Source organism: Hordeum vulgare, chromosome 5H, assembly GCF_904849725.1.
Source record: "Hordeum vulgare subsp. vulgare chromosome 5H, MorexV3_pseudomolecules_assembly, whole genome shotgun sequence".
Lineage (NCBI taxonomy): Eukaryota > Viridiplantae > Streptophyta > Magnoliopsida > Poales > Poaceae > Hordeum > Hordeum vulgare.
The window spans coordinates 545481071-545507014 of NC_058522.1; the positions used below are offsets into that span (position 1 = coordinate 545481071).

The 25944-nt window shown below is 47.2% G+C and overlaps 2 protein-coding genes, 4 long non-coding RNA genes and 1 pseudogene across 7 annotated transcripts in view; 5 read left to right on the forward strand and 2 right to left on the reverse strand.

Annotated features, from left to right (window-relative positions):
• Positions 1-2686, forward strand: part of LOC123397221 — a 66858-nt gene extending 64172 nt beyond the window's left edge. Inside the window, exons 2-3 of the mRNA XM_045091855.1 lie at positions 2111-2509; positions 2599-2686. Of these exons, the coding sequence (XP_044947790.1) occupies positions 2111-2509; positions 2599-2630 (431 nt within the window). The 3' untranslated portion in view covers positions 2631-2686. The remainder of the gene's footprint in view (positions 1-2110; positions 2510-2598) is intronic.
• Positions 2687-3367: 681 nt separating this feature from the next.
• On the reverse strand, positions 3368-3797 carry LOC123452662. The gene is made up of 3 exons (XR_006632631.1): positions 3719-3797; positions 3484-3573; positions 3368-3379 (listed from the first exon to the last, which is right to left on the reverse strand). It is a non-coding gene; the product is annotated as an uncharacterized LOC123452662 (long non-coding RNA).
• A 3667-nt stretch (positions 3798-7464) lies between these two features.
• On the forward strand, positions 7465-7789 carry LOC123452660. The gene is made up of 3 exons (XR_006632629.1): positions 7465-7510; positions 7582-7644; positions 7727-7789. It is a non-coding gene; the product is annotated as an uncharacterized LOC123452660 (long non-coding RNA).
• A 56-nt stretch (positions 7790-7845) lies between these two features.
• Positions 7846-8288, reverse strand: LOC123452661. The gene is made up of 3 exons (XR_006632630.1): positions 8197-8288; positions 7962-8051; positions 7846-7857 (listed from the first exon to the last, which is right to left on the reverse strand). It is a non-coding gene; the product is annotated as an uncharacterized LOC123452661 (long non-coding RNA).
• A 1339-nt stretch (positions 8289-9627) lies between these two features.
• Positions 9628-9988, forward strand: LOC123452659. The gene is made up of 3 exons (XR_006632628.1): positions 9628-9723; positions 9795-9857; positions 9940-9988. It is a non-coding gene; the product is annotated as an uncharacterized LOC123452659 (long non-coding RNA).
• A 2453-nt stretch (positions 9989-12441) lies between these two features.
• Positions 12442-14623, forward strand: LOC123452657 (L-type lectin-domain containing receptor kinase SIT2-like). The gene has a single exon (XM_045129358.1). The coding sequence runs from the start codon at positions 12501-12503 to the stop codon at positions 14514-14516; it is 2016 nt and encodes a 671-aa protein (XP_044985293.1). The 5' UTR covers positions 12442-12500; the 3' UTR covers positions 14517-14623.
• Positions 14624-23398: 8775 nt separating this feature from the next.
• LOC123452658 lies at positions 23399-25737 on the forward strand (annotated as a pseudogene). Its single transcript, XR_006632627.1, has one exon. The product of XR_006632627.1 is annotated as an L-type lectin-domain containing receptor kinase SIT2-like (transcript).
• Positions 25738-25944: the final 207 nt, after the last annotated feature.

The window sequence follows — 25944 nt, forward strand, 5'->3', positions numbered from 1 at the left end:
CGGCTTTTCTACGACTCAAATCCACCAAAGAGAAACGTAGAAAGCAACTGTCTTTGAAAGACTCTGAGGGGCACCCAATCGTCTTGTGGCTAGTTATGAATTATTCGAAATGCTCAATGCACACGATTAGTCTGCACATGCATTGCCATCGATCACCAAAACCACTTAGGGAGAAATATGCCCTAACATAGCTGCTAAAGGAATTTTGTTAGTTATGAAAACTGACACATAAATGATGTGTATTATTATGAGGCAACACACAAAGTTTGGAGGAAGTGGGAGTTAAATAAATAATTGTTTATTTTGAAAAGGCCATTTTATTTGTCGTTGGATCACTTTATAAAATTCCTAGAGATTAATTGATGGGCCAAATAATGTTGGGTTCAACATGACAATTACTTAGTGAATATTTGCAACGCAACCAAGAATCTAGTTTTACTGTTTGAAGAAATAATTTATTTCACTTTATTTTAAATTTGAATTTAGTTTTGGTTTTTATCAAGTGGCAATTTGGGTTAGCTAATCTTGATGACATGGCATCATTAGTGTGTGATTAATGTAGCTTGATTATAAGGGTTACTGTAGCCTAATCTGGGGATGTCACATGAATCAAGAACTGCAACATGATCTAGTGGAGCACCTATGGAGGCTCAAGGGCAACGTTTGGTTCGATGTGTTTTATTTTTTGTTTGAATTATGAGCTTGCTTCGTTGAACTATTTGATTTGTCTTTGTTTATGTGATGAACTATGAGATAAAAATTAGTTTTCGTTGAATTTGTGCCGAAGTGTGCCGAATTTGGGCCAATTTTGGGTCGATTTTGCGCCGTATTTGGGCCGAACTCGGCGGCTGGGGGTCGCCTGGGAACTCGAGCCCCCCCAGGCCGAATATATCGTTGGTTGGCCCCCCAAGTGGCGCTATTTCAAGCCCTTGGGGGCGAACGGTTGGAGATGCTCTTACCACGAGCTGCTCCTTCCTCTTTATTCATTCCAACAGTTGCTTCTTCTTCCCTCTCTCACCCTACCTTGCCAATTCCATGTCGTATGCTCTTTTTCCCAGGGGGATTTCAGTGAACGGGACATCGCTATGTGAAGGCCGATGGTGCTAGAGAAGACACGCCGGTGCGCTGCGGTGCTACGTCCGACACGTTGCTGGAATGATAACCACCATTTGTTGCAACCAACAACTATGCGGTGTCGGAGACGACGACACCACTTTCCTGGAATCGGCGGTCACCCACGGCAAACAACAAAAGCACCAATCTCATAGCCACGATGCTGGAACCGACGTTGGCTGAAGTTGCGACCATCACATGTAGGTGCTGGAGAAGACACACCCATACACCGTGTGACCACGATAACGACAAAGGATGTAGTCAATGACGGCAAAAGCTACAACTCCCTGCAGTGATGCAAGAACGATGGATGAAGATGCAACGAGGTTATAATCGTCGGTGTCGGCGGGAGCTGCAAATGGTCGATGGTTGTGCTGGACACATCGCAAATGTGTGGTGAAGGCATGAGCTGGCGCTGCGACGGGGTTTGACGACGCTAATCAAAATGCAACGGACTGATAGAGGAGGACAAGGCGACCGACATGTGTATGAATGTGGGAGACGCGAAGGAAAAAAAGACGAGTGATGTGTGTTGAGGGAGGGGAAGACGCATCGCGTGCGTGTGAATTTTTCTCTCCCTAGGATGTCCCAAAGAGACGTCCAAGCCAGTGGGCTGATCCCCGCCGTACACGTACGACACACGCTCTTGATCGAATGGCTCAAGGGTGAGCCGATCTAAAATTGCCCCGGTAAGCTGATGCCTAGCAGGGTCCAAGAAAGTGACCACTACGTCGAGCGAGACATAAGAAAAATCAGTGACTGATGTACGTATCTTATCTTTATTATGTTGCATGGGAGTGTGCCAGTTCAAACGAACTAACCTGTGGTTTGATGGTTAGAGAGACAGTGATATCTCTCCCTAATCTTTACCTATTAATAAAGCACGTATCGTTTCTGTCGTACGTCGTCGGCACTTTTGCATAAAAAACCCTCCACTTTTAGGTATTCAACCCGTAGTCCCTTCACAACTGGATCTGACGGGAGCTGGGAAACGAAGCTCACCTCCCGTGCTCCCGGCGGCTGTTGGCCACGGCCCCCACGGGCCACCGCACCCACCACACGCGGCTCCCGGGCGCGGGGGGTGCGATGGTGCTGGAGCTGGACGCGGCGGGGGAGTCGCCGGCGACCGGGGAGGGCGCGGGCACGCTCAAGCGGCGGCTGGAGGAGGCCATCGACGGCGCCATGGCCCGCATGTTCGAGCCTGAGTGGGCGCCCTTCCGGCCCGGCGCCTCCTACTTCGCGCCGCCCCGGCCCGCGGGCGCCGCCCTGGGCCTGCTCGAGCTCGTCACTCGCGGCGCCGGGATCGGGGTGCTCCCGCCCATCCTCTCTGATGACGAGGCCCGCGTCGTCGCCTCCTCCTCCCGTGGCTACCCCTGCTCCGCCTACTTCGTCGACGGTGAGCGCCGCCCCCAGATCCCCCATTTCCTCCCTTCCCTTCCTTCCTCGATCGTGTTTGGTTGGTGAATCGTGGATGGATTCCATTAGGTTCGACGCCAGGAGGTTCATGGAGAGGATGAGGGGGAAGCGGCTCATGTTCGTGGGGGACTCGCTGCATATGTATACATCTGCTTGTCCTTCAGGATGTAGATGCTTGTAGTGGAAGTGCGTAACCATGGGCTATGGCTTTTGGCTAAAAATGTAAGTCTATATTGCTATGTGTTTATAATGTTTTGTTTTACAACGTGTGCACATACAATCCATTTTTGTTTACAATCTCTACTCATATTTATCAGGTCAACCAATATATTCATAGAATACTTGTCGAGGCTGATAGCAGTGCTGATAGTGGTGATGATTTATGGTCTCCTGTTCGAGAAGATTTATGGTCTGCTGTAGGGGAAACTGGTGCAAACATTTACAGAAGAGGTGATTTCAAAGAATCGCAGATGGCACATCTTGATGTCTATTTGTTGAAGAAGGTTGAGAGATACACCTCAGTTTGTAACTACTGAGTTTGAGGACAAGTATCTTTACTGATATCTTGCTATAGGTTGGAGTCTTTCCGGATATTCTAGAAAGGAAAGCATCACGCCACCTAGAAAAAGGAGATCATGTAAAACTCTTTCCTTCTCTCGATATTTATTATTAATGTTTATCCGACGAGATTTAAATTGTACATTTTGTTTGCCCTTCAGGTTTCCGCTCTTATTACTGGAGAATTCTATACGAGAGATCAATTTCCTGGATTTGGAAGACCGTTTGTGTTCAACTCAGAAGATCAGAAAAGGTATTGATGTGTAATTAGCTGTATAGTCAAATATGCTTGCTGTCGATAAGAGATTCATGTGCAAATGTTAGTTGGTCAACATCAGTTCATCCAAAGACCAAATTAGTGACGTAACGGAGTTGCATCGTTTGTTTTGTACATACAGTTGATTCCACTGACAACTGATAGAGCAACTTCTTTTGCTCCTTCCTCGTAGACCTGTCTGGTAGAGCAATTGGGGCCAAACACCCTGTCTAAAAAGGACACGAAAGAAGAACAAACTGAGAAATCGACTACCGAATGAAATCCCTGCGAGGTTTCAACATCAAGAATAGCAATTGTGGCCAACATTGCCATGCATTATTTGCAAAATTGAGCTCTGCCGGTGCTTCTGCTTACCATAGGTGTAGGCGGTGGGGAACATGGCGCGGTCAGGGACGGTACTCCGGAACATGACGGTGGTGGGGCTGATGCACTCCCGGATGGAGGTGTCGCCGGACTCCGTGCCATTTAGGGGCCGCACCCGCACGGAAACCATGATCTTCTCCTCCTTGGCCTCCACCTTCTACCGATGACCATCATGTGGAGGCGTAGTTGACCTGCAGTAGTATGGGGGAGATCTCGATGGGAGGAGGAAGAGGGTCACCCTGGTCGGCGATGAAGCTCCGGCTGGTGCTCTCCTCGACGGACACCGAGTTGTGGCCGGCGAGGACTGCTCCTTGACGGGTGTCAGCTCCTTGTGGGCGAGCTGGTGGCGGCGGATCTGGGAGTCGAAGGTGGTTGGGGAGGAGGCGGCGGACCCGGGAGGCGAAGGTGGTTGCGGAGGAGGCGGCGGCGGGAGGCGACGGTTGTTGGGGAGGAGGCGGCGGATCCGGGAGGCGACGGTGGCTGGGGTCTTCAGATCCAGGTCGAGGGCGGCGTGCGTCACCATTGCCGGCGGGGGTGGTTTGGTGGCCCGGGAGCCGCGTGTGGTGGGCGCGGCGGCCCGCGGGGGTTGTGGCCAACAGCCGCCGGGAACACGGGAGGGTGGAGGTCCCTCTGCGCCCGCCGGAGCCGGCGGCGTCGCCATTTGCGGGGTGGGGGTTGTGGGGAGAGAGGGGGAAGGAGGGAGGAGTTAGTTTGGATAAAATATAGGGTGTTTTTTGCAAAACTTAAAATAACGGTTCGACTTGACTTACAGAAGGACTGCGGGTTGAATCGTCGAAAACGGAGGGGCTTTTTTGCAAAACCGACGACGACGTACGGCAGAAGCGATCCGTGGTTTATTATTAGGGGAGATTTAGTAATTCGGCCCGTCAGTACAGTTCTGCATAAATAAATGAAATGTCAGATCAAAGTACACTTGTTTATACTGTATTTTTTGTTGCATCGTTTCATTGATGATATTTCGATTGGGGGAAATAAAAATCATATGGATATGTAGCTCACTACCATTGATCAATTTACTGAATGTTGTATAATCAAGATAATGAGTTAGTTGTAGACATGTAAAGTAATGAATCCTATTTTTTGTTAAACCTAGAACTTGACAAATCTGTTTTTATACCCCCATGTGATATTGTAGGAGAGGACTCCACAGGACAATACTCTATCTGATATGATAATGGATTCTTTCCAAGAATGGATCTTGGTACTTCTCAATAGTGGAAGTGCGTAACCATGGGCTATGGCTTTTGGCTAAAAATGTAAGTCTATATTGCTATGTGTTTATAATGTTTTGTTTTACAACATGTGCACATACAATCCATTTTTGTTTACAATCTCTACTCATATTTATCAGGTCAACCAATATATTCATAGAATACTTGTCGAGGCTGATAGCAGTGCTGATAGTGGTGATGATTTATGGTCTGCTGTAGGGGAAACTGGTGCAAACATTTACAAAAGAGGTGATTTCAAAGAATCGCAGATGGCAGATCTTGATGTCTATTTGTTGAAGAAGGTTGAGAGATACACCTCAGTTTGTAACTATTGAGTTTGAGGACAAGTATCTTTACTGATATCTTGCTATAGGTTGGACTCTTTCCGGATATTCTAGAAAGGAAAGCATCACGCCACCTAGAAGAAGGAGATCATGTAAAACTCTTTCCTTCTCTCGATATTTATTATTAATGTTTATCCGACGAGATTTAAATTGTACATTGTGTTTGCCCTTCAGGTTTCCCCTCTTATTATTGGAGAATTCTATACGAGAGATCAATTTCCTGGATTTGGAAGACCGTTTGTGTTCAACTCAGAAGATCAGAAAAGGTATTGATGTGTAATTAGCTGTATAGTCAAATATGCTTGCTGTCGATAAGAGATTCGCGTGCAAATGTTAGTTGGTCAACATCAGTTCATCCAAAGACCAAATTAGTGACGTAACGGACTTGCATCGTTTGTTTTGTACATACAGTTGATTCCACTGACAAATGATAGAGCAACTTCTTTTGCTCCTTCCTCGTAGACCTGTCTGGTAGAGCAATTGGGGCCAAACACCCTGTCTAAAAAGGACACGTAAGAAGAACAAACTGAGAAATCGACTGCCGAATGAAATCCCTGCGAGGTTCAACATCAAGAATAGCAATTGTGGCCAACATTGCCATGCATTATTTGCAAATTTGAGCTCTGCCGGTGCTTCTGCTTACCATAGGTGTAGGCAGTGGGGAACATGGCGCGGTCAGGGACGGTACTCCGGAACATGACGGTGGTGGGGCTGATGCACTCCCGGTTGGAGCTGTCGCCGGACTCCGTGCCATTTAGGGGCCGCACCCGCACGGAAACCATGATCCTCTCCTCCTTGGCCTCCACCTTCTACCGATGAACATCATGTGGAGGCGTAGTTGACCTGCAGTAGTATGGGGGAGATCTCGATGGGAGGAGGAAGAGGGTCACCCTGGTCGGCGATGAAGCTCCGGCTGGTGCTCTCCTCGACGGACACCGAGTTGTGGCCGGCGAGGACCGCTCCTTGACGGGTGTCAGCTCCTTGTGGGCGAGCTGGTGGCGGTGGATCTGGGAGTCGAAGGTGGTTGGGGAGGAGGCGGCGGACCCGGGAGGCGAAGGTGGTTGCGGAGGAGGCGGCGGCGGGAGGCGACAGTTGTTGGGGAGGAGGCGGCGGATCCGGGAGGCGACGGTGGGTGGGTCTGCAGATCCAGGTCGAGGGCGGCGTGCGTCACCATTGCCGGCGGGGGTGGTTTGGTGGCCCGGGAGCCGCGTGTGGTGGGCGCGGCGGCCCGCGGGGCTGTGGCCAACAGCCGCCGGGAACACGGGAGGGCGGAGGTCCCTCTGCGCCCGCCGGAGCCGACGACGTCGCCATTTGCGGGGTGGGGGTTGTGGGGAGAGAGGGGGGAAGGAGGGAGGAGTTAGTTTGGATAAAATAGAGGGTGTTTTTTGCAAAACTTAAAATAACGGTTCGACTTGACTTACAGAAGGACTGCGGGTTGAATCGTCGAAAACGGAGGGGCTTTTTTGCAAAACTGCCGACGACGTACGGCAGAAGGGATCCGTGGTTTATTATTAGGGGAGATTTAGTAATTCGGCCCGTCAGTACAGTTCTGCATAAATAAATAAAATGTCAGATCAAAGTACACTTGTTTATACTGTATTTTTGTTGCATCGTTTCACTGATGATATTTCAATTGGGGGAAATAAAAATCATATGCATATGTAGCTCACTACCATTGATCAATTTACTGAATGTTGTATAATCAAGATAATGAGTTAGTTGTAGACATGTAAAGTAATGAATCCTATTTTTTGTTAAACCTATAACTTGACAAATCTATTTTTATAACCCATATGATATTGTAAGAGAGGACTCCACAGGACAATATTCTATCTGATATGATAATGGATTCTTTCCAAGAATGGATCTTGGTACTTCTCAATAGTGGAAGTGCGTAACCATGGGCTATGGCTTTTGGCTAAAAATGTAAGTCTATATTGCTATGTGTTTATAATGTTTTGTTTTACAACATGTGCACATACAATCCATTTTTGTTTACAATCTCTACTCATATTTATCAGGTCAACCAATATATTCATAGAATACTTGTCGAGGCTGATAGCAGTTCTGATAGTGGTGATGATTTGTGGTCTGCTGTTCGAGAAGATTTATGGTCTGCTGTAGGGGAAACTGGTGCAAACATTTAGAAAAGAGGTGATTTCAAAGAACCGCAGATGGCAGATCTTGATGTCTATTTGTTGAAGAAGGTTGAGAGATACACCTCAGTTTGTAACTACTGAGTTTGAGGACAAGTATCTTTACTGATATCTTGCTATAGGTTGGACTCTTTCCGGATATTCTAGAAAGGAAAGCATCACGCCACCTAGAAAAAGGAGATCATGTAAAACTCTTTCCTTCTCTCGATATTTATTATTAATGTTTATCCGACGAGATTTAAATTGTACATTGTGTTTGCCCTTCAGGTTTCCGCTCTTATTACTGGAGAATTCTATACGAGAGATCAATTTCCTGGATTTGGAAGACCGTTTGTGTTCAACTCAGAAGATCAGAAAAGGTATTGATGTGTAATTAGCTGTATAGTCAAATATGCTTGCTGTCGATAAGAGATTCATGTGCAAATGTTAGTTGGTCAACATCAGTTCATCCAAAGACCAAATTAGTGACGTAACGGAGTTGCATCGTTTGTTTTGTACATACAGTTGATTCCACTGACAACTGATAGAGCAACTTCTTTTGCTCCTTCCTCGTAGACCTGTCTGGTAGAGCAATTGGGGCCAAACACCCTGTCTAAAAAGGACACGTAAGAAGAACAAACTGAGAAATCGACTGCCGAATGAAATCCCTGCGAGGTTTCAACATCAAGAATAGCAATTGTGGCCAACATTGCCATGCATTATTTGCAAAATTGAGCTCTGCCGGTGCTTCTTCTTACCATAGGTGTAGGCGGTGGGGAACATGGCGCGGTCAGGGACGGTACTCCGGAACATGACGGTGGTGGGGCTGATGCACTCCCGGTTGGAGCTGTCGCCGGACTCCCTGCCATTTAGGGGCCGCACCCGCACGGAAACCATGATCCTCTCCTCCTTGGCCTCCACCTTCTACCGATGAACATCATGTGGAGGCGTAGTTGACCTGCAGTAGTATGGGGGAGATCTCGATGGGAGGAGGAAGAGGGTCACCCTGGTCGGCGATGAAGCTCCGGCTGGTGCTCTCCTCGACGGACACCGAGTTGTGGCCGGCGAGGACCGCTCCTTGACGGGTGTCAGCTCCTTGTGGGAGAGCTGGTGGCGGCGGATCTGGGAGTCGAAGGTGGTTGGGGAGGAGGCGAAGGTGGTTGCGGAGGAGGCGGCGGCGGGAGGCGACGGTTGTTGGGGAGGAGGCGGCGGATCCGGGAGGCGACGGTGGCTGGGGTCTTCAGATCCAGGTCGAGGGCGGCGTGCGTCACCATTGCCGGCGGGGGTGGTTTGGTGGCCCGGGAGCCGCGTGTGGTGGGCGCGGCGGCCCGCGGGGGCTGTGGCCAACAGCCGCCGGGAACACGGGAGGGCGGAGGTCCCTCTGCGCCCACCGGAGCCGGCGGCGTCGCCATTTGCGAGGTGGGGGTTGTGGGGAGAGAGGGGGGAAGGAGGGAGGAGTTAGTTTGGATAAAATATAGGGTGTTTTTTGCAAAACTTAAAATAACGGTTCGACTTGACTTACAGAAGGACTGCGGGTTGAATCATCAAAAACGGAGGGGCTTTTTTGCAAAACCGCCGACGACGTACGGCAGAAGCGATCCGTGGTTTATTATTAGGGGAGATTTAGTAATTCGGCCCGTGAGTACAGTTCTGCATAAATAAATAAAATGTCAGATCAAAGTACACTTGTTTATACTGTATTTTTTGTTGCATCGTTTCACTGATGATATTTCGATTGGGGGAAATAAAAATCATTTGCATATGTAGCGCACTACCATTGATCAATTTACTGAATGTTGTATAATCAAGATAATGAGTTAGTTGTAAACATGTAAAGTAATGAATCCTATTTTTTGTTAAACCTAGAACTTGACAAATCTGTTTTTATACCCCATGTGATATTGTAGGCTAGGACTCCACAGGACAATATTCTATCTGATATGATAATGGATTCTTTCCAAGAATGGATCTTGGTACTTCTCAATAGTGGAAGTGCGTAACCATGGGCTATGGCTTTTGGCTAAAAATGTAAGTCTATATTGCTATGTGTTTATAATGTTTTGTTTTACCACATGTGCACATACAATCCATTTTTGTTTACAATCTCTACTCATATTTATCAGGTCAACCAATATATTCATAGAATACTTGTCGAGGCTGATAGCAGTGCTGATAGTGGTGATGATTTATGGTCTGCTGTAGGGGAAACTGGTGCAAACATTTACAAAAGAGGTGATTTCAAAGAATCGCAGATGGCAGATCTTGATGTCTATTTGTTGAAGAAGGTTGAGAGATACACCTCAGTTTGTAACTACTGGGTTTGAGGACAAGTATCTTTACTGATATCTTGCTATAGGTTGGACTCTTTCCGGATATTCTAGAAAGGAAAGCATCACGCCACCTAGAAAAAGGAGATCATGTAAAACTTTTTCCTTCTCTCGATATTTATTATTAATGTTTATCCGACGAGATTTAAATTGTACATTGTGTTTGCCCTTCAGGTTTCCGCTCTTATTACTGGAGAATTCTATACGAGAGATCAATTTCCTGGATTTGGAAGACCGTTTGTGTTCAACTCAGAAGATCAGAAAAGGTATTGATGTGTAATTAGCTGTATAATCAAATATGCTTGCTGTCGATAAGAGATTCATGTGCAAATGTTAGTTGGTCAACATGAGTTCATCCAAAGACCAAATTAGTGACGTAACGGAGTTGCATCGTTTGTTTTGTACATATAGTTGATTCCACTGACAACTGATAGAGCAAGTTCTTTTGCTCCTTCCTCGTAGACCTGTCTGGTAGAGCAATTGGGGCCAAACACCCTGTCTGAAAATGACACGAAAGAAGAACAAACTAAGAAATCGACTACCGAATGAAATCCCTGCGAGGTTTCAACATCAAGAATAGCAATTGTGGCCAACATTGCCATGCATTATTTGCAAAATTGAGCTCTGCCGGTGCTTCTGCTTACCATAGGTGTAGGCGGTGGGGAACATGGCGCGGTCAGGGACGGTACTCCGGAACATGACGGTGGTGGGGCTGATGCACTCCCGGTTGGAGCTGTCGCCGGACTCCCTGCCATTTATGGGCCGCACCCGCACGGAAACCATGATCCTCTCCTCCTTGGCCTCCACCTTCTACCGATGAACATCATGTGGAGGCGTAGTTGACCTGCAGTAGTATGGGGGAGATCTCGATGGGAGGAGGAAGAGGGTCACCCTGGTCGGCGATGAAGCTCCGGCTGGTGCTCTCCTCGACGGACACCGAGTTGTGGCCGGCGAGGACCGCTCCTTGACGGGTGTCAGCTCCTTGTGGGCGAGCTGGTGGCGGCGGATCTGGGAGTCGAAGGTGGTTGGGGAGGAGGCGGCGGACCCGGGAGGCGAAGGTGGTTGCGGAGGAGGCGGCGGCGGGAGGCGACGGTTGTTGGGGAGGAGGCGGCGGATCCGGGAGGCGACGGTGGCTGGGGTCTTCAGATCCAGGTCGATGGCGGCGTGCGTCACCATTGCCGGCGGGGGTGGTTTGGTGGCCCGGGAGCCGCGTGTGGTGGGCGCGGCGGCCCGCGGGGGTTGTGGCCAACAGCCGCCGGGAACACGGGAGGGCGGAGGTCCCTCTGCGCCCGCTGGAGCCGGCGGCGTCGCCATTTGCGGGGTGGGGGTTGTGGGGAGAGAGGGGGGAGGAGGGAGGAGTTAGTTTGGATAAAATATAGGGTGTTTTTTGCAAAACTTAAAATAACGGTTCGACTTGACTTACAGAAGGACTGCGGGTTGAATCGTCGAAAACGGAGGGGCTTTTTTGCAAAACCGCCGACGACGTACGGCAGAAGCGATCCGTGGTTTATTATTAGGGGAGATTTAGTAATTCGGCCCGTCAGTACAGTTCTGCATAAATAAATAAAATGTTAGATCAAAGTACACTTGTTTATACTGTATTTTTTGTTGCATCGTTTCAGTGATGATATTTCGATTGGGGGAAATAAAAATCATATGCATATGTAGCTCACTACCATTGATCAATTTACTGAATGTTGTATAATCAAGATAATGAGTTAGTTGTAGACATGTAAAGTAATGAATCCTATTTTTTGTTAAACCTAGAACTTGACAAATCTATTTTTATACCCCATGTGATATTGTAGGAGAGGACTCCACAGGACAATATTCTATCTGATATGATAATGGATTCTTTCCAAGAATGGATCTTGGTACTTCTCAATAATTTTAAACTACTGTATTGTTTTGTTTCTTGCAAAGTTGTTTGAGGGATATGTGCCAACAGTTGTTTGAGTGTTAATCTATTGTGATTTCCAAGCACATGTTTATTTGTTTTACTGGTACTAACCGACCCTAAGAAGTCCATCTATGCACGCATGAGCGATACAAATAGAACGAAGTAGGAATCATGTGCAAGACAGAGACACCATCAATCGGTTGTCCATCTGGTCTATGACGTGAAATGTTGACGCCCATAGCCCAAGGCGGTGCTTTTCGGAGTAAACAACCTAGCAAGTGCATTAGTGACCAATCTTTACGTCATTTTGGCTAGAAGAATGTACCTTTTCCCTACTATAATTCCTTCTTCCATGCAACCACAATGTGCTTAGTGACGTTAATTTCTTTGCCCATTGCAACGCACGGGCATTTGTACTAGTCCTAACCTATTAGGATTTACGTCCTCATGCTTGTATCATTTCTGATTTTATTTTAGGATTTTCAACGATACGCTTTCAGTGAAATGAGTCATTTACGTCGACGACAAGACGTCTATAATAACTTCTTAAATCTCAAGATGATATACGGGCTCAGTCTCTCGGAAGTGTTTATAGAAGTAAGATATGCGTGTGTGCGTTCAGGGATGGATGGATGTGCGTGTATATAAGTGTTTTGGGTCTTTACTGTGTTTAAAAAAAAGTGTGTTAGTTCAAACACACGGAAACTTTAGATCCAAAGTGTCGACAGCGACCCATTTGACAGCAAGTTTCCTCACAGAGGATTCATACAGCAAGCTGAGCCTTCTTGGTCCAATAGTTCGGCGGAAGCGAGCCGCACACGCACATTATCATATCATGAAGCTTACGGTGCTCTTCGTCGTGTTGTTTAGTTTTCACCTCGCAGCCGGCGACGACGTCCAGGTCCAGTTTGCCTTCCCAGGCTTCGCCGGCGCCAACCTCACCGTCGACGGCAACGCCACGGTCACCCCCGACGGCCTCGTGGTGCTTAACAGCCGCAAGACCAACCTCAAAGGCCACGCGTTCTACCCCACCCCGCTGCGCTTCCGCGGGTCGCCGGGCGGGCAGGTGCACTCCTTCGCCTCCTCCTTCGTTTTCGCCATCGTCTCCGACTACACCGACTTCAGCGCCCACGGCATGGCCTTGGTCGTGTGCCCCACCCCGGAGAGCCTCTCCTCCGCGCTGCCTGCCGGCTACCTGGCCCTCCTCAACGTCCAGAACAACGGCAACGCAAGCAACCACCTCTTCGCGGTGGAGCTCGACACCACCCAGAACACCGACTTCAAGGACATCAACTCCAACCACGTCGGCATCGACGTCAACGATCTGCACTCCCTGCAGTCCCACCCTACGGGCTACTACCTCGACGGCAGCGGCGACTTCAGGAACCTGACTCTCTTCAGCAGGGAGGCGATGCAGGTGTGGGTGAGCTACGACGGCGGGACCGGGCAGATCGACGTGACACTGGCGCCCCTCGGAGTGGCCAAACCGGCGAGGCCGCTGGTATCAGATACCTACAACCTCTCCTCGGTGATCACGGAGCAGGCCTACATCGGCTTCTCGTCGTCGACGGGCGGGATCAACACGCGGCACTACGTGCTCGGCTGGAGCTTCGCCATGAACGGCCCTGCCCCGGCCATCGACATCGCCAAGCTACCCAAGCTGCCGCGCTTTGGACCCAAGCCTCGCTCCAAGGTCCTGGAGATCGTTCTGCCCATAGCCACGGCGGCGGTCGTCCTTGCTGTCTGCACGGTTGTCGCTCTACTCCTGCTGAGACATCTGAGGTACGCACAGCTGCTGGAAGACTGGGAGATCGAATTCGGGCCGCATCGATTCTCGTACAAGGAATTGTACCACGCCACCAAAGGATTCAAGAGCAAGCATCTACTTGGTGCCGGGGGTTTCGGAAAAGTCTACAAAGGTGTGCTCAGCAGGTCCAAGTTGGAGGTAGCCATAAAGAAGATCTCCCACGAGTCAAGGCAAGGGACGAGGGAGTTCATCGCCGAGGTGGTGAGCATCGGGCGGCTCCGGAACCCCAACCTCGTGCAGTTACTCGGCTACTGCAGGAGGAAAGGGGAGCTGCTTCTGGTGTACGAGTACATGCCAAATGGTAGCCTCGACAAGTACCTCTACGGCGAGTGTGAAGGGGTGCTTGACTGGGCCAAAAGGTTCCATGCCATCAAAGGGGTTGCCTCCGGCTTGCTCTACATCCACGAGAGGTGGGAGAAGGTGGTGATCCACCGAGACATCAAGGCCAGCAACGTGCTCCTCGACGGCGAGATGAACGGGCGCTTGGGGGACTTCGGGCTCGCAAGGCTGTACGACCACGGCACGGATCCGCATACCACGCATGTGGTCGGCACCATGGGCTACCTAGCCCCGGAGCTCGTGCGCACGGGGAAGGCGTCGACGCTCACGGACGTGTTCGCGTTCGGCGCCTTCCTTCTCGAGATTACCTGTGGGCGAAGGCCGGTGAGCAATGGTTCCCCGGGCATGGACACTGACAGCCACGAGATGCTAGTGGACTGGGTCCTTGATCATTTCCGCAGAGGATGTCTCGCCGAAACGGTGGACGCGAGGCTGGGAGGTGACTGTGATGTGGACGAGGCATGTCGGGTGTTGAAGCTCGGGCTGTTGTGCTCGCACCCGTTCGCCAGCACGAGGCCAAGCATGAGGCAGGTCATGCACTACCTTGACTCTGACACGCCGCTTCCGGACCTGTCATTGGCAGATATGACGAGCTTCAGTACGATGGCCCTGTTGCAGAACCAAGGGTTCGACTCGTATGCCATCTCTTATCCATCTTCAATGGGGAGCATTGGCACTGTATCTTACATCTCAGGTGGAAGATGACATCCATGTACGTACGACTAGTGTTTATTTATTATGCCATTGCTAGCAGATGCTTTCCGCTCTGTTCCAAAATAGTATAAAGATGTTGGAGTATTTTCTTTTTCAAAGTCAATTTATTCAATCTTTGACCAGGTGTATATAGGAAGAAAATATCAAATTTTACTATAGCACTAGATATAATTAAATAACATGTGAAAATATATTTCATGATGAATCTAACAATGCTGATTTGTTATCGTAAATGCTGGTATTTTTCCACTTGATCAAACATAGAGACTTTTTTGCTTTTAAAAAAACTAATGCAACTTATGTTTTGAAACGGAGGAAGTATATTTGCAACACAACCCCATATATCATTCAAACCATAGTGGAAAACACCAGGGGTGGGTTTCTAAATATTACTTGTCGAGTCTTTTCCCTTTTCCTTGCGCTTGTGGGTCACTGGATCAACATCCAACATATGATAACTAGAGGCCTCACGTGTCCTCGTCGTTTCACCTTATCCTGTGGCCCCCTCACTTTCACCTCTTTTCTTTTCCAATAACATTATGTCATGTCAGCTTGTAGCTAGTTTTAATTTTAGGTTGATCGTAATGGGGAATATCATATACTAGTATGATGCATATGATACTAGTGTATGTTTGTATGATAACACATTCCTAATGCATAGTATCATATACTCCCTCCGTTCCTAAATATAAGTCTTTTAAGAGATTTCACTAAATGACTACATACCGAGCAAAATGGATGAATCTACACTCTAAAATATGTTTATATACATCCGTATGTAGTCTTCTTGTGAAACCCTAAAAGGACTTATATTTAGGAACGGAGGGAGTAATACTTTATTTATTGTCATAGCATCTCTCGCCCCTCCCTTTGGTTCTATTACTAGCGTAGCTAGGCCATAGGCAACGGGGGCCTTTGCGTGGGACATGGCTCTTTTGTTACTGTAGATGTTGTTCATTAGTGTAGATATTGTATTGTTTATTACTACTAGCACGATTCGTGCGTTTAGCTTAGAGATGATGAAGTAACATTAGTGTCTTTATGACCGTTGCATGATGTACATTAAAAATGATAGGAAAAATACTGTGAGAGACATGTAGCGTTAGAGAATTCTAAATGACTATAGTAGGTTGGGAAGAGGACTGCAATCAAGATTAATTTTGAGTTGAAGTCATATTTTTGTCTTTGTTATTTGTGCATTTTATTAAAAAAATATCACATGAAAATAGTGTATTTGTTTATTTGTAATACTCTTTTCATTCACATGAATAAGGTGTGCACGTATCCTAAAATTTGGCCATAAGTTACACCAAAAAATGTGGGTTATATGGTATAGAAAATGTAGCGTTGAATTCATATTGAAAGGAAGTTTTCAATGGCATAATTTGGAAGTCACATTTCATATTAGTGATGTAATTTATGAAGAATTTTAGAAAGTGTGTGTGCCTTATTCATTGAAATGAAGGGAGTAAATCTGACATGTGAGTAAAGTATATTTGTTTATGTGTCTCTTGAAATGTTGATAGTTTTACATGTGAAGATACCGTAGCATATTAAATGATGTACTAGTATGTCTTCTGCAAGACAATAAATGAGAATACTATGATACCAAGTTATAATAGTGTGCATTATGGAGGTAATATCTTACACTAGTATTATACACATAATACTAGTATATGATACCTCCCATTGTGACCAGCCTTATATATTTGGAATACTAATTTTCCATTAGACGTTTTGTGCATATAGCAAGCATAATAAGGTGACATAAACAATGTTATAAGGATTAAAATATTATATTTTTATTTAGTTAGAGGAGAGAAAAGAGAAGCGGGATGTTGATTAGTAGCCAGCTGCAGCACGAGTCCCAAGACATGGCATGAAGTCCTCAAGCTCAAACAAAAATATCTTCTTTTCTTTCTTGGGTGGCTGCCAAAAACATAATATGATCATGAGTTCATAACCACATAACTTTTCAAAGCGAAAGTAAAAAGAAGACATATATATAAAAGAAAGAAACTATGGTAGATGACCATGTGTGTACAAAAGGTAAAGAAGTAATGAACCAAATGCCCCATGAATAGGTAATCAAATAAAATTATTATTATTATGAAAATGGCTGATAGATCAAAAAGGGACTATGCATGCAGATCACTGTGGGCAGCAGAGGTGACTTGGGGATGACCTAGATCACATCAACCACTTTTGTCCTAACCCACCATGATCACACTACTCCCGTCTCCTCCTTGATTGTACCTCCACCAAGATTGGTGTTGCATTTGGCACCTCCACCTTCACCAATGATTTAAAGAACAAAACCTTATTAATTTGTGTCTCAAAAAAACATGGTCTGAAGTCAATAGTTTGTACCTTCTTCAGCTCGCATGAACTTACCAAAGCATATATTGATTTGTGTTGCCTTGCGTGTTGATGGTTGGAATGTCATCTCTAACTTTCTCAATATTTACACATGAATCGACAGAACACTTCCAGAAATAACTAACTGAGAAAAGGTAAAATAGAAAAACATCTCGTTTATATCCTCTTTGTGTATGATGATCATTCTCATACTATATTAATTAACATGTCTTTACATCTTGGATATCCATCTCAGGTTGATTAACGTAGCATGGTAACACACCGGTGAAAACTATTCAAGATTGAGGATCGACCCATCTCAATCTCTAGTCTCCCTAATCTCAAGCTCTATCCTCCACAGCTCGCTAAATCCTCCTTGTCCTCGATGACAGGGGGCTTGGCGTCGGCAACGACTGAACCTACATCAATCGAGTCGTGACCCATAGACCATCAGCAACAAATGCTCCTCTCCTTCACAGAGCTGCTAGCGCAGGGCGCACACCGCTCCTCTGCTGGGACATCCTCTCTCCTTCCCCCACAGGATCCTGGAGCATGGGGCACGGTCATGGTCGGATTGACTACAACCCCGGCTCCTGGACCCGACTCATCTCTCTGTGTGGAAAAAAATCAAGCATACCTCACATGGGTCGACGGGGTGCGCAAGATGACGAACCCGTGCGGTGATGCGACTGTCTCTAGGTCCGCGGATGGTGTAGCGAGGCCTCTCATCATCGCACCCTCGATGTTGTGGAGGTGATTTTGGACGATGTACATGTTTAGAAGATGTAGTGCACGGCTGGTGGACGTAGTTCGTGCCGTGTCTAGATCAGTATCGTCATGATTTATAATATGATAGGAAGAAAAGGAAAAAAACATAACGAGGAAAGGAAAGAAAGGGAAAAACAATTTTGATGCGGCTGCTCCGCTGCTGTGTATATGCATCATAAGGGAAGAAATAATGGGGAGATTATAATTGATGGTTGATTGTTTTCGTTTTGCATATTATAAGGAAGTGGATCTCCTGGGGGCTCATAGGTGATTAATAATTCATATTTAGTTAACTAAGTGCACTAATGGTTTGATTTACAAATTGATTTGGCACTCGTTTCCAAACTATTTCCGCATTAATTACTACGTGTGAGCCAACAAAATGACATATGCACTCCCCTTCTAGGAGTAGAGATTAATGTAATTTGATGATGTATGGAAATATTAATATATGTGACTGAACCACTTATTGTATGAATACTTAATTCAAATTTGGTCTTTAAAAATTTATTAGAAATTAATGTAATTTGGTGATGTATGAAAATATTAATAATGTGATTTAGCCACTTATGCTAAGGTTAATTAATTTAGATTTGGTCTTTAATGGTTTATTAGAAATTAAATACATTACTAAATATGTGATGATGGGAGGAGGGATAAAAAACCGGACGAAAAAAAGAGACGAAGGTGAGAGGTGAGACGAAAAAACCCTGGAAAAGAAGCTACCAACTCTCCCTTCAGGAATAGAGATTTGAATGACATAGTCACGTAGCATGAAAAACAAAGGTATGTAGGATAGGAATACATGGTGTAGTTAGGTGCATTTATATTATTTAGTTATCTCAGAATCTGCTTTATAAAAAAGTTGTCTTACGATCTTGTATAGTTCACCTGCGTACCTTCATTTATTCATTAACTATAAATCGGGACGAGAGACTATTTTGATTGAGGGGTAGGTGGATATATGCAACAAAATGACACATAGCATATCCTAGATTGCAGTTTATTCTAATAGAAAAATTGGGATAGTAGGATGACTAGTGAGCCTAGCTAATGAGAAAAAAAGTTAGACTCACGGGTCTTTACCGGATGAATACGGGCTTCTTTCAACTAATCAAATCATCCCTCCCTCTGCCCCTTATTTCTTTTAGGGGGGGATCCTCCCCGCAAAAAATATGAATCAATCCCGTAGTAAGGCCATCTCCAAGGTAACCCGTAAATTACCGTTCGCATTCGTCCATGGATAGGGGACCAATACACGGACATGGATGTGGTCACCATCTTACGTCGAGCCTTCCATACTTTTAATAATCCGCACATTTAAATAGCCACATACGTAGAGTGCACGCGTTTAAATAGCCGTATACATAGAATACATACGTTCAAATAGCCGAATGGAGCACAAGTTTGAATTAAAAAAATGCAAATTTCACATTTCAACATTGTTGTCTTCTTTAACCATCCACTGATGGTCAATCAAAGTTTCATTCAGTTGCTCGTTAGTTGGTCGATGCTGAAGTTATTGACGCATTTCAATAAACTCTTCAAATGTGGCTAAATTCTGATGTGGAAGTTCGATAGGATCATCCATGTTCTCGAATTTTAGAGCTGCGGTAGTATCCTCACTCTTATTTACAATGATCATGTTGTGCATGATCACACAACATGTCATCATCTCCCACAAGGTCTGTGGATCTCATTGTTTAGCGGGTCCACAAACAACTGCAAAACGGGCGTGCAAAACTCCAAATGATCTCTTGAGATTCTTTCTAGTTGCTTCTTGTCTTTGGGCAAAGTGAGACTTTTCCGACCCACTGCGTTAGAGATGGTGTTGTTAAAGGTAGCCCATAGAGGATAGGTACCATCAACGAGATAGTAGATCGTGTTGTACTCATGTCCACTGACAGTATAGTGGCGAGGATGAGCCTTGCCTTCAGTCAGCCTTACAAACAAAGGTGATCGTTGTAGCACGTTGATGTCATTGTATGACCCGAGCATGCCAAATAAGGCGTGCCAAATCCAAATACTCCGTGATGCAACTACTTCAAGAATGTTGGTGAGATTCTTAACATGACCCTCATATTGCAGTTCTAGAGACTTGGTCAGTTCTTCCATTTTTAATACATGTAGTCAAGAGATCCAAGCAAACCTGACCATCCTCTTGCCTCTGAGATTGCCAAGACTCTCTCGACGTCTGCCATAGTTGATTCTCTCAGGTATTAAGGTCCAAACACCTCGACTACAACAGTTACAAACATAATCATGGCATCTCTGCATGTACTCTCAGACATCTGTAGGTACTCATCCACGAATCAACGATAGTGCCATATGCGGGCATTTGGAGTGGGGCGTACACTTCTGGTAACCGGAGAAGCCAATAATTCCTACGACATCCTTCTTCAAGATGAAATAGTCATCATAGGACCGAATGCCATGGTACAAATAATCGAAACAGTCTTGCGCATCCTAAAACACCCTTGAAAATTGTCAGCGAAGAGTGCATCCAAGGCAAAGTAGCCGGCCAGCAGTGTCAAATGGTCGTGCACCTTATAGTGGTTGAGCACTCGACGGCCCTAGCTTGCTAAATCAACAATGTCAAATAGCCGACCAGCAGTGTCAAATGGCAGTATTAAATGTATTATATGTACATAAGTCCCACAGCTAGCCCACGTCCAGAATGTGTTGCTATTTATGAGTATTTGTTGTTGTCATGAAGTATTGTTGTTTATGCATTATTACAAGTTGTTGTTTATAACTATGTAATACTTGAGTTGGTGTGTTGTAAATCTAGGTAATTTTACCGGCGGGTATCCATTCACCCTGACGGATTATGGGTATGGAAAAAAAATTGTATCCATGATGGATATGGATACGGATGATGGGGTAAGATTTGGGGCGACGGATAAGGTATGAGGTGGGTCAACCCATGCCCAAATCCGACAGGTGCCATCCCTAAATATGATTTTCCTTGTATGGACCATCCAGTAATAAGTCTTTACCTAATAATAAAGAGGCTATCGCTTCTGTCGAAAAACCCGTCACAGCATCTTTACAAAAAAGCCCTCCTATTTTATGATAATTGAACCCGCAATCCTCATCATAAGTCAGCCTAGAACCGTTACAGAGAAGAGAAAAAAAACAACGCCTCGCACTGTCTCCTCGATCCCATCTCCACCTCCATCCCGCCGCCACCTCCATCCCGCGATGCCCGCCCCACACCGCGTCGACCGGGACCGTGTCGCCGGTGCGGGAGTCCTACGCAGCTGTGTGGGCTGGGGACCGAGCGACAGCCGACACGGCTTGGGGCGAGGCCGTGGCTCACGTGGTGCTGGCGAGGCGTGCCGTGCCCGTTCGCTCGTTCCCGACCGGAACGACAGCAGCTGGCATCACTAGAAGCTTGGGCGAGGCCATGGCTCACGTGGCGCTGGCGAGGCGCGTCGTGCCCGCTCGCTCGTTCCCGAGCGGAACGGCAGCAGCCGACAGCGCTGGAGATCCGCCGCGGGGGCTCAGAGCTCCGGCGACGAACGACGACGTCGCGTGAGGGGGGGAGGGGGAACGTGTCGGGGCGGCATGGATCCGGGCATGGCTTAGCAGATCCGGCGAGCGGCGGGGCTGCAGCTCCTGCAACTTTGAACAAGGCGCCGAGACGTCTTGCATCATATGGTGGTGCTCGACAGCAGATATCAGTGAGTACTACCAACCAAAAATGTTCAGTTCCTAGAAGCCTAGGTGTAGTCCCGGCCACAATAGCCTCGGATGGCCTGAACGACGCAGATGAGTTCTTCTTTCCAGGCAGGGCCATATGTGAGACCTGGCCCGAGCCGACAGATATAACCCAGTAAGAATGTGACTCAGAGATTGAATTTTGCTTGGTTACAGATTTGTCCTTTGGTGTATTTGTCGGCCTTTATGCTTTTGATTGATTATGCACTTCTGCTCACTCATTATTTACTCTGTATTCATCAAAATTTATTTATTTTGCACTATATCGTAGCCTGTTCGAGGGACACACCAGAGATGTCCGTGATGCTAGCTGATAGCACCTGTTAACTTAAGAAGTTTACATGCCTTTTCTCTAATTAAAAGACAGTTTCTTAACAACTATTGAGCCTAGCAGTTATATAGATTTATGATGCTAAAGCCACTACTCAACTTCAGGTCGGTACTCCATTGTAGAATATACCTCTAAGATACTAAAGTTTCTTGATGATTCTTTGTCCGAGCGCTAGCAACGGCAACAACGTCTCTAAGTACCTGACCAACATGCTGCAACCTAACTCGGTCATCCTTAAGTGTGTTTTTGGTGGAACTTGAAGAAGATTGCTAACTTTGTGCCTAATTGTGCAGATGCAGGCATTCATGGATGTATTAGATGTTTGTGTATTGGTGAATCTGGGCTTCAAGGGAAGACTATGGAGTTTTTCAAAAAGGGTGGCCGGCGGATCGTATACAAGGGTTGTACTTCATCGATTTTTGGTGATGCTGAGTGGAACTCCATATTCCCAGGAGCGGAGGTGGAAGATATATTAGCAGCTTGTTCAGATCATGGGCTGGTAGTGCTAAAACTTATGGATGAAGCGGTTGCTAGCCGGACACAAAGCAAATTTAAATATGAATTGATGTGGGACTGTCATCCAGAATTAGAATCATTTGTTCAATTTGAATGGTGTAGCAAGCGAGTTGGGAGTTCGGTCGAGGAAGTGCATGATAGTTGCGTGAACTTCATGGAGCAAATTGACAAGTTGTTGATTGCTGGACTTGATCTTAAGAGGCACGTCGATCGGATATACAACTTGTGTCAGGTTCAAAGTTGTCATGGTATCTCGTGTCTCCCAGCGAGATTTGTTCCTTCTCTTAATAGTTAAGGTAATAACAGTGATGTCGTACTCTGTTGGTCCTTTAGATGTCAAAAAAAGTTATGTGTTGTTGTGCTGGCTAGCGAGTTTATCTCCCCGTGGATGCACATTTCAGAATATGCTCAGTTTTTCAGTATGCTATCTTGCAAGTTGCAACGTACCACAAAGCTAGCATTTTTTTGGCGAATGCACAAAGCTAGCTACTAGCTGACCTATCTATTCTAGCTAGAACAGTTTCTGATTTCCAACGAAACAATTTTTGTCAGTTTTCCTTTCTATTGGTTTTAGTTACGAGAATTCTCACCGAGAGAATTGGTCTAGGATGGTGTCCTCGAACGGCAAGAATGCATTGATTACCACCATGCTCAGCGACGACATGGCGATGTACTCCCTCCATCCGCCATTCCTTCGACAAGTATTTCTAGATCGATGGAGTACTTCTGTGGCAATGCATGTGGGTGGGTGTGGACTTGCTCTGGTCCCATTACACCGTGATGTGTTGGATGACGTCGACGTGTGGTGCCGTGGTGTCGAAATACTCTAGACCACGGTTAGGATTGATCACGTTTGCAATGAATTGCTGGATATTGTGGCCGTCGTCGGTTATTATATGACAAAAAACATGCGTGCAATGCAAATGAAGTGCAATAGTGTAATAAGGATTTGTTTTACCCGTTGCAACGTACGGGTATTTTTTGCTAGTGAGATATTATAGAAACAAGGACGAGTGAGTCGACGTCAGGATAGATGAATCTCGACGGCATTGGGGATACTGAACCATTTCAATGACAGAGATGGTATTTATAGTGTACCACCGGAGAACTTGTGGCACGTAGAAGTGGACAGGGTGCATTACAAATAATCGTAAAGATATGACAGTGACCCTACGACTGCCATGGACAAAAGGTCGTAATGACATGATAAGGCCGGGCAGGAAATTTCTCCGCTACGTCTTGCGACAGCAATGAAAAGTTGTTTTTCAGATCCGGTAGTGCAAGAGTGTTGCTACTGCTAAACTCTTACTATGCTTGAATTTAGCACAACTTAAGTCCGCATATTTTCAGCTCTGTTGATTTGTCACCAACCGTGGGTACCGTAGCATGAAGCAGATACGTCTCCTCCTCCTACACCTCCTCTACGTTGGCCTGAGCCTCGCCGATGGAGATGACCAATTCGTGTACTCGGGCTTCGGCGGCACGAACCTCACGCTGGACGGCGTGGGGGTCACGGCGGACGGCATGCTGGAGCTGACAAACGGCACGCTCCAGCGCAAAGGCCACGCCTTCTACCCCGCGCCGCTGCGCTTCCGCAATGGCACGACGTCGACGTTCCGGTCCTTCTCCGCCTCCTTCGTCTTCGGCATCCTGTCCGACCACGTGGGCCTGAGCGCCCACGGCATGGCGTTCGTCGTCGCCGCCGGCCTCAACTTCTCTGACGCGCTGCCCAGCGGCTACCTGGGCCTCCTCAACGTCCAGAGCAACGGCAACGCGAGCAACCGCCTGGTCGCCGTCGAGCTGGACACCATGCAGAACGACGAGTTCGGTGACATCAACGACAACCACGTCGGCATCGACGTCAACAGCCTCAGCTCGGTGCAGTCCTACTACGCCGGCTACTACGACGACGGCAGCGTGAACGGCGACTTCCGAAACCTGACCTTGATCAGCGGCGAGGCCATGCAGGTGTTGGTGGAGTACGACGGGGAGGCCACCCAGATGAACGTGACCGTGGCTCCGCTCAACGTGGCCAAGCCTACGCGGCCACTCGTCTCGGCCAGGCACGACCTCTCCAAGGTGCTCACTGACGTGGCATACGTCGGCTTCTCCGCCGCCACCGGCGGCACGCTCCGATCGCGGCACTATGTGCTCGGATGGAGCTTCGGTCTGAACCGCCCGGCTCCGGCCATCGACATCAGCAAGCTACCAAGGCTTCCCCGTGTTGGTTCAAACGACAGGTCCAGAGCCCTCACGATCGCCCTCCCAATAGCAACGGCGACCTTCCTCCTCGCCGGTGCCGCGGCCATTTTCGTGCTCGTGCGAAGGCACCGGAGGTACGCCGAGCTGCTGGAAGAATGGGAGGTGGAGTTCGGGCCACACCGGTTCTCATACAAGGATCTGTTCCGCGCCACGGAAGGATTCAAGAGCGATCACCTGCTGGGCATAGGCGGGTTTGGGAGGGTGTACAAGGGTGTCCTCCCCTTGTCCAAATCGGAGATCGCCGTGAAGAGAGTGTCACACGATTCGAAGCAGGGCATGAAGGAGTTCATCGCCGAGGTGGTCAGCCTCGGCCGCCTCCAGCACCGCAACCTGGTGCAGCTGCTGGGATATTGCAGGCGCAAAGGTGAGCTCCTCCTAGTTTACGACAACATGTGCAATGGAAGCCTTGACAAGTACTTGCATGCCAGCGACGACCGCTTGTTGGTGCTGGACTGGGCTACGAGGTTCCGGATCATCAAAGGCATAGCCTCTGGCTTAGTCTACCTCCACCATGAGTGGGAGAAAGTGGTGATACATCGAGACATCAAGGCCAGCAATGTCCTCCTCGACAACGAGATGAAGGGTCGATTAGGGGACTTCGGCCTAGCGAGGCTCTACGACCATGGCGCCGGCGCCGACCCGCAAACTACCCGCGTGGTTGGCACGCTAGGGTACATAGCGCCGGAGCTAGGCCGCAACGGCAAGGCATCTCCCGGGACAGACGTATTTGCTTTCGGGGTGTTCATGCTGAGGTTACGTGTGGGCAGCGGCCTATCAGTCATGAAAGAACAGACGATCAGGCCTTGCTGGTTAATTGGGTGCTTCACCACTGGCAAAATGGGTCCATTTTGGACACGGTGGATGCTAGGCTCCACGGCAACTATGGTAAGGATGAGGCCAGTTTGGTGCTAAAGCTTGGAATTCTATGTACGCACCCATTCAGCGATGCAAGGCCCAGCATGCGCCAGGTTATGCAGTATCTTGACGGCGGCACGCCCTTACCGGACCTGATGCCGACCTACCAGGTGATATCCAACATGCTAGTCCCACTCCAAGCAAAGGAATTCCAACAAGATGATGATAGTTCATATCTCCAATCCAACGCAACTAGCCTCTCAGGAGGAAGATAACAACAACACTATTGGTGTCGGCGTCTATGTGTCATGTACACATGTCTACTTACTTGCTCGAGCTTCCCAACAATATGTAACCGTTTTTGACACAAGTGGAACCTAAATGTTGAAACTTTGATTAGTACTATCTTTGAAATTATGTACTTCACCTGTTCCTAAATATAAGTGTTTTTAAAGACAACACTAGAGACTACATATGAAGCAAAATTAATGAATTTACGCTTTAAATTATATCTATATATGCATCTGCATATAGACAATAGTGAAAACTCTAAAAATATTATATTTACAAAGACGATACCCCGCGTGGCTCCGCACGGGCGACTCG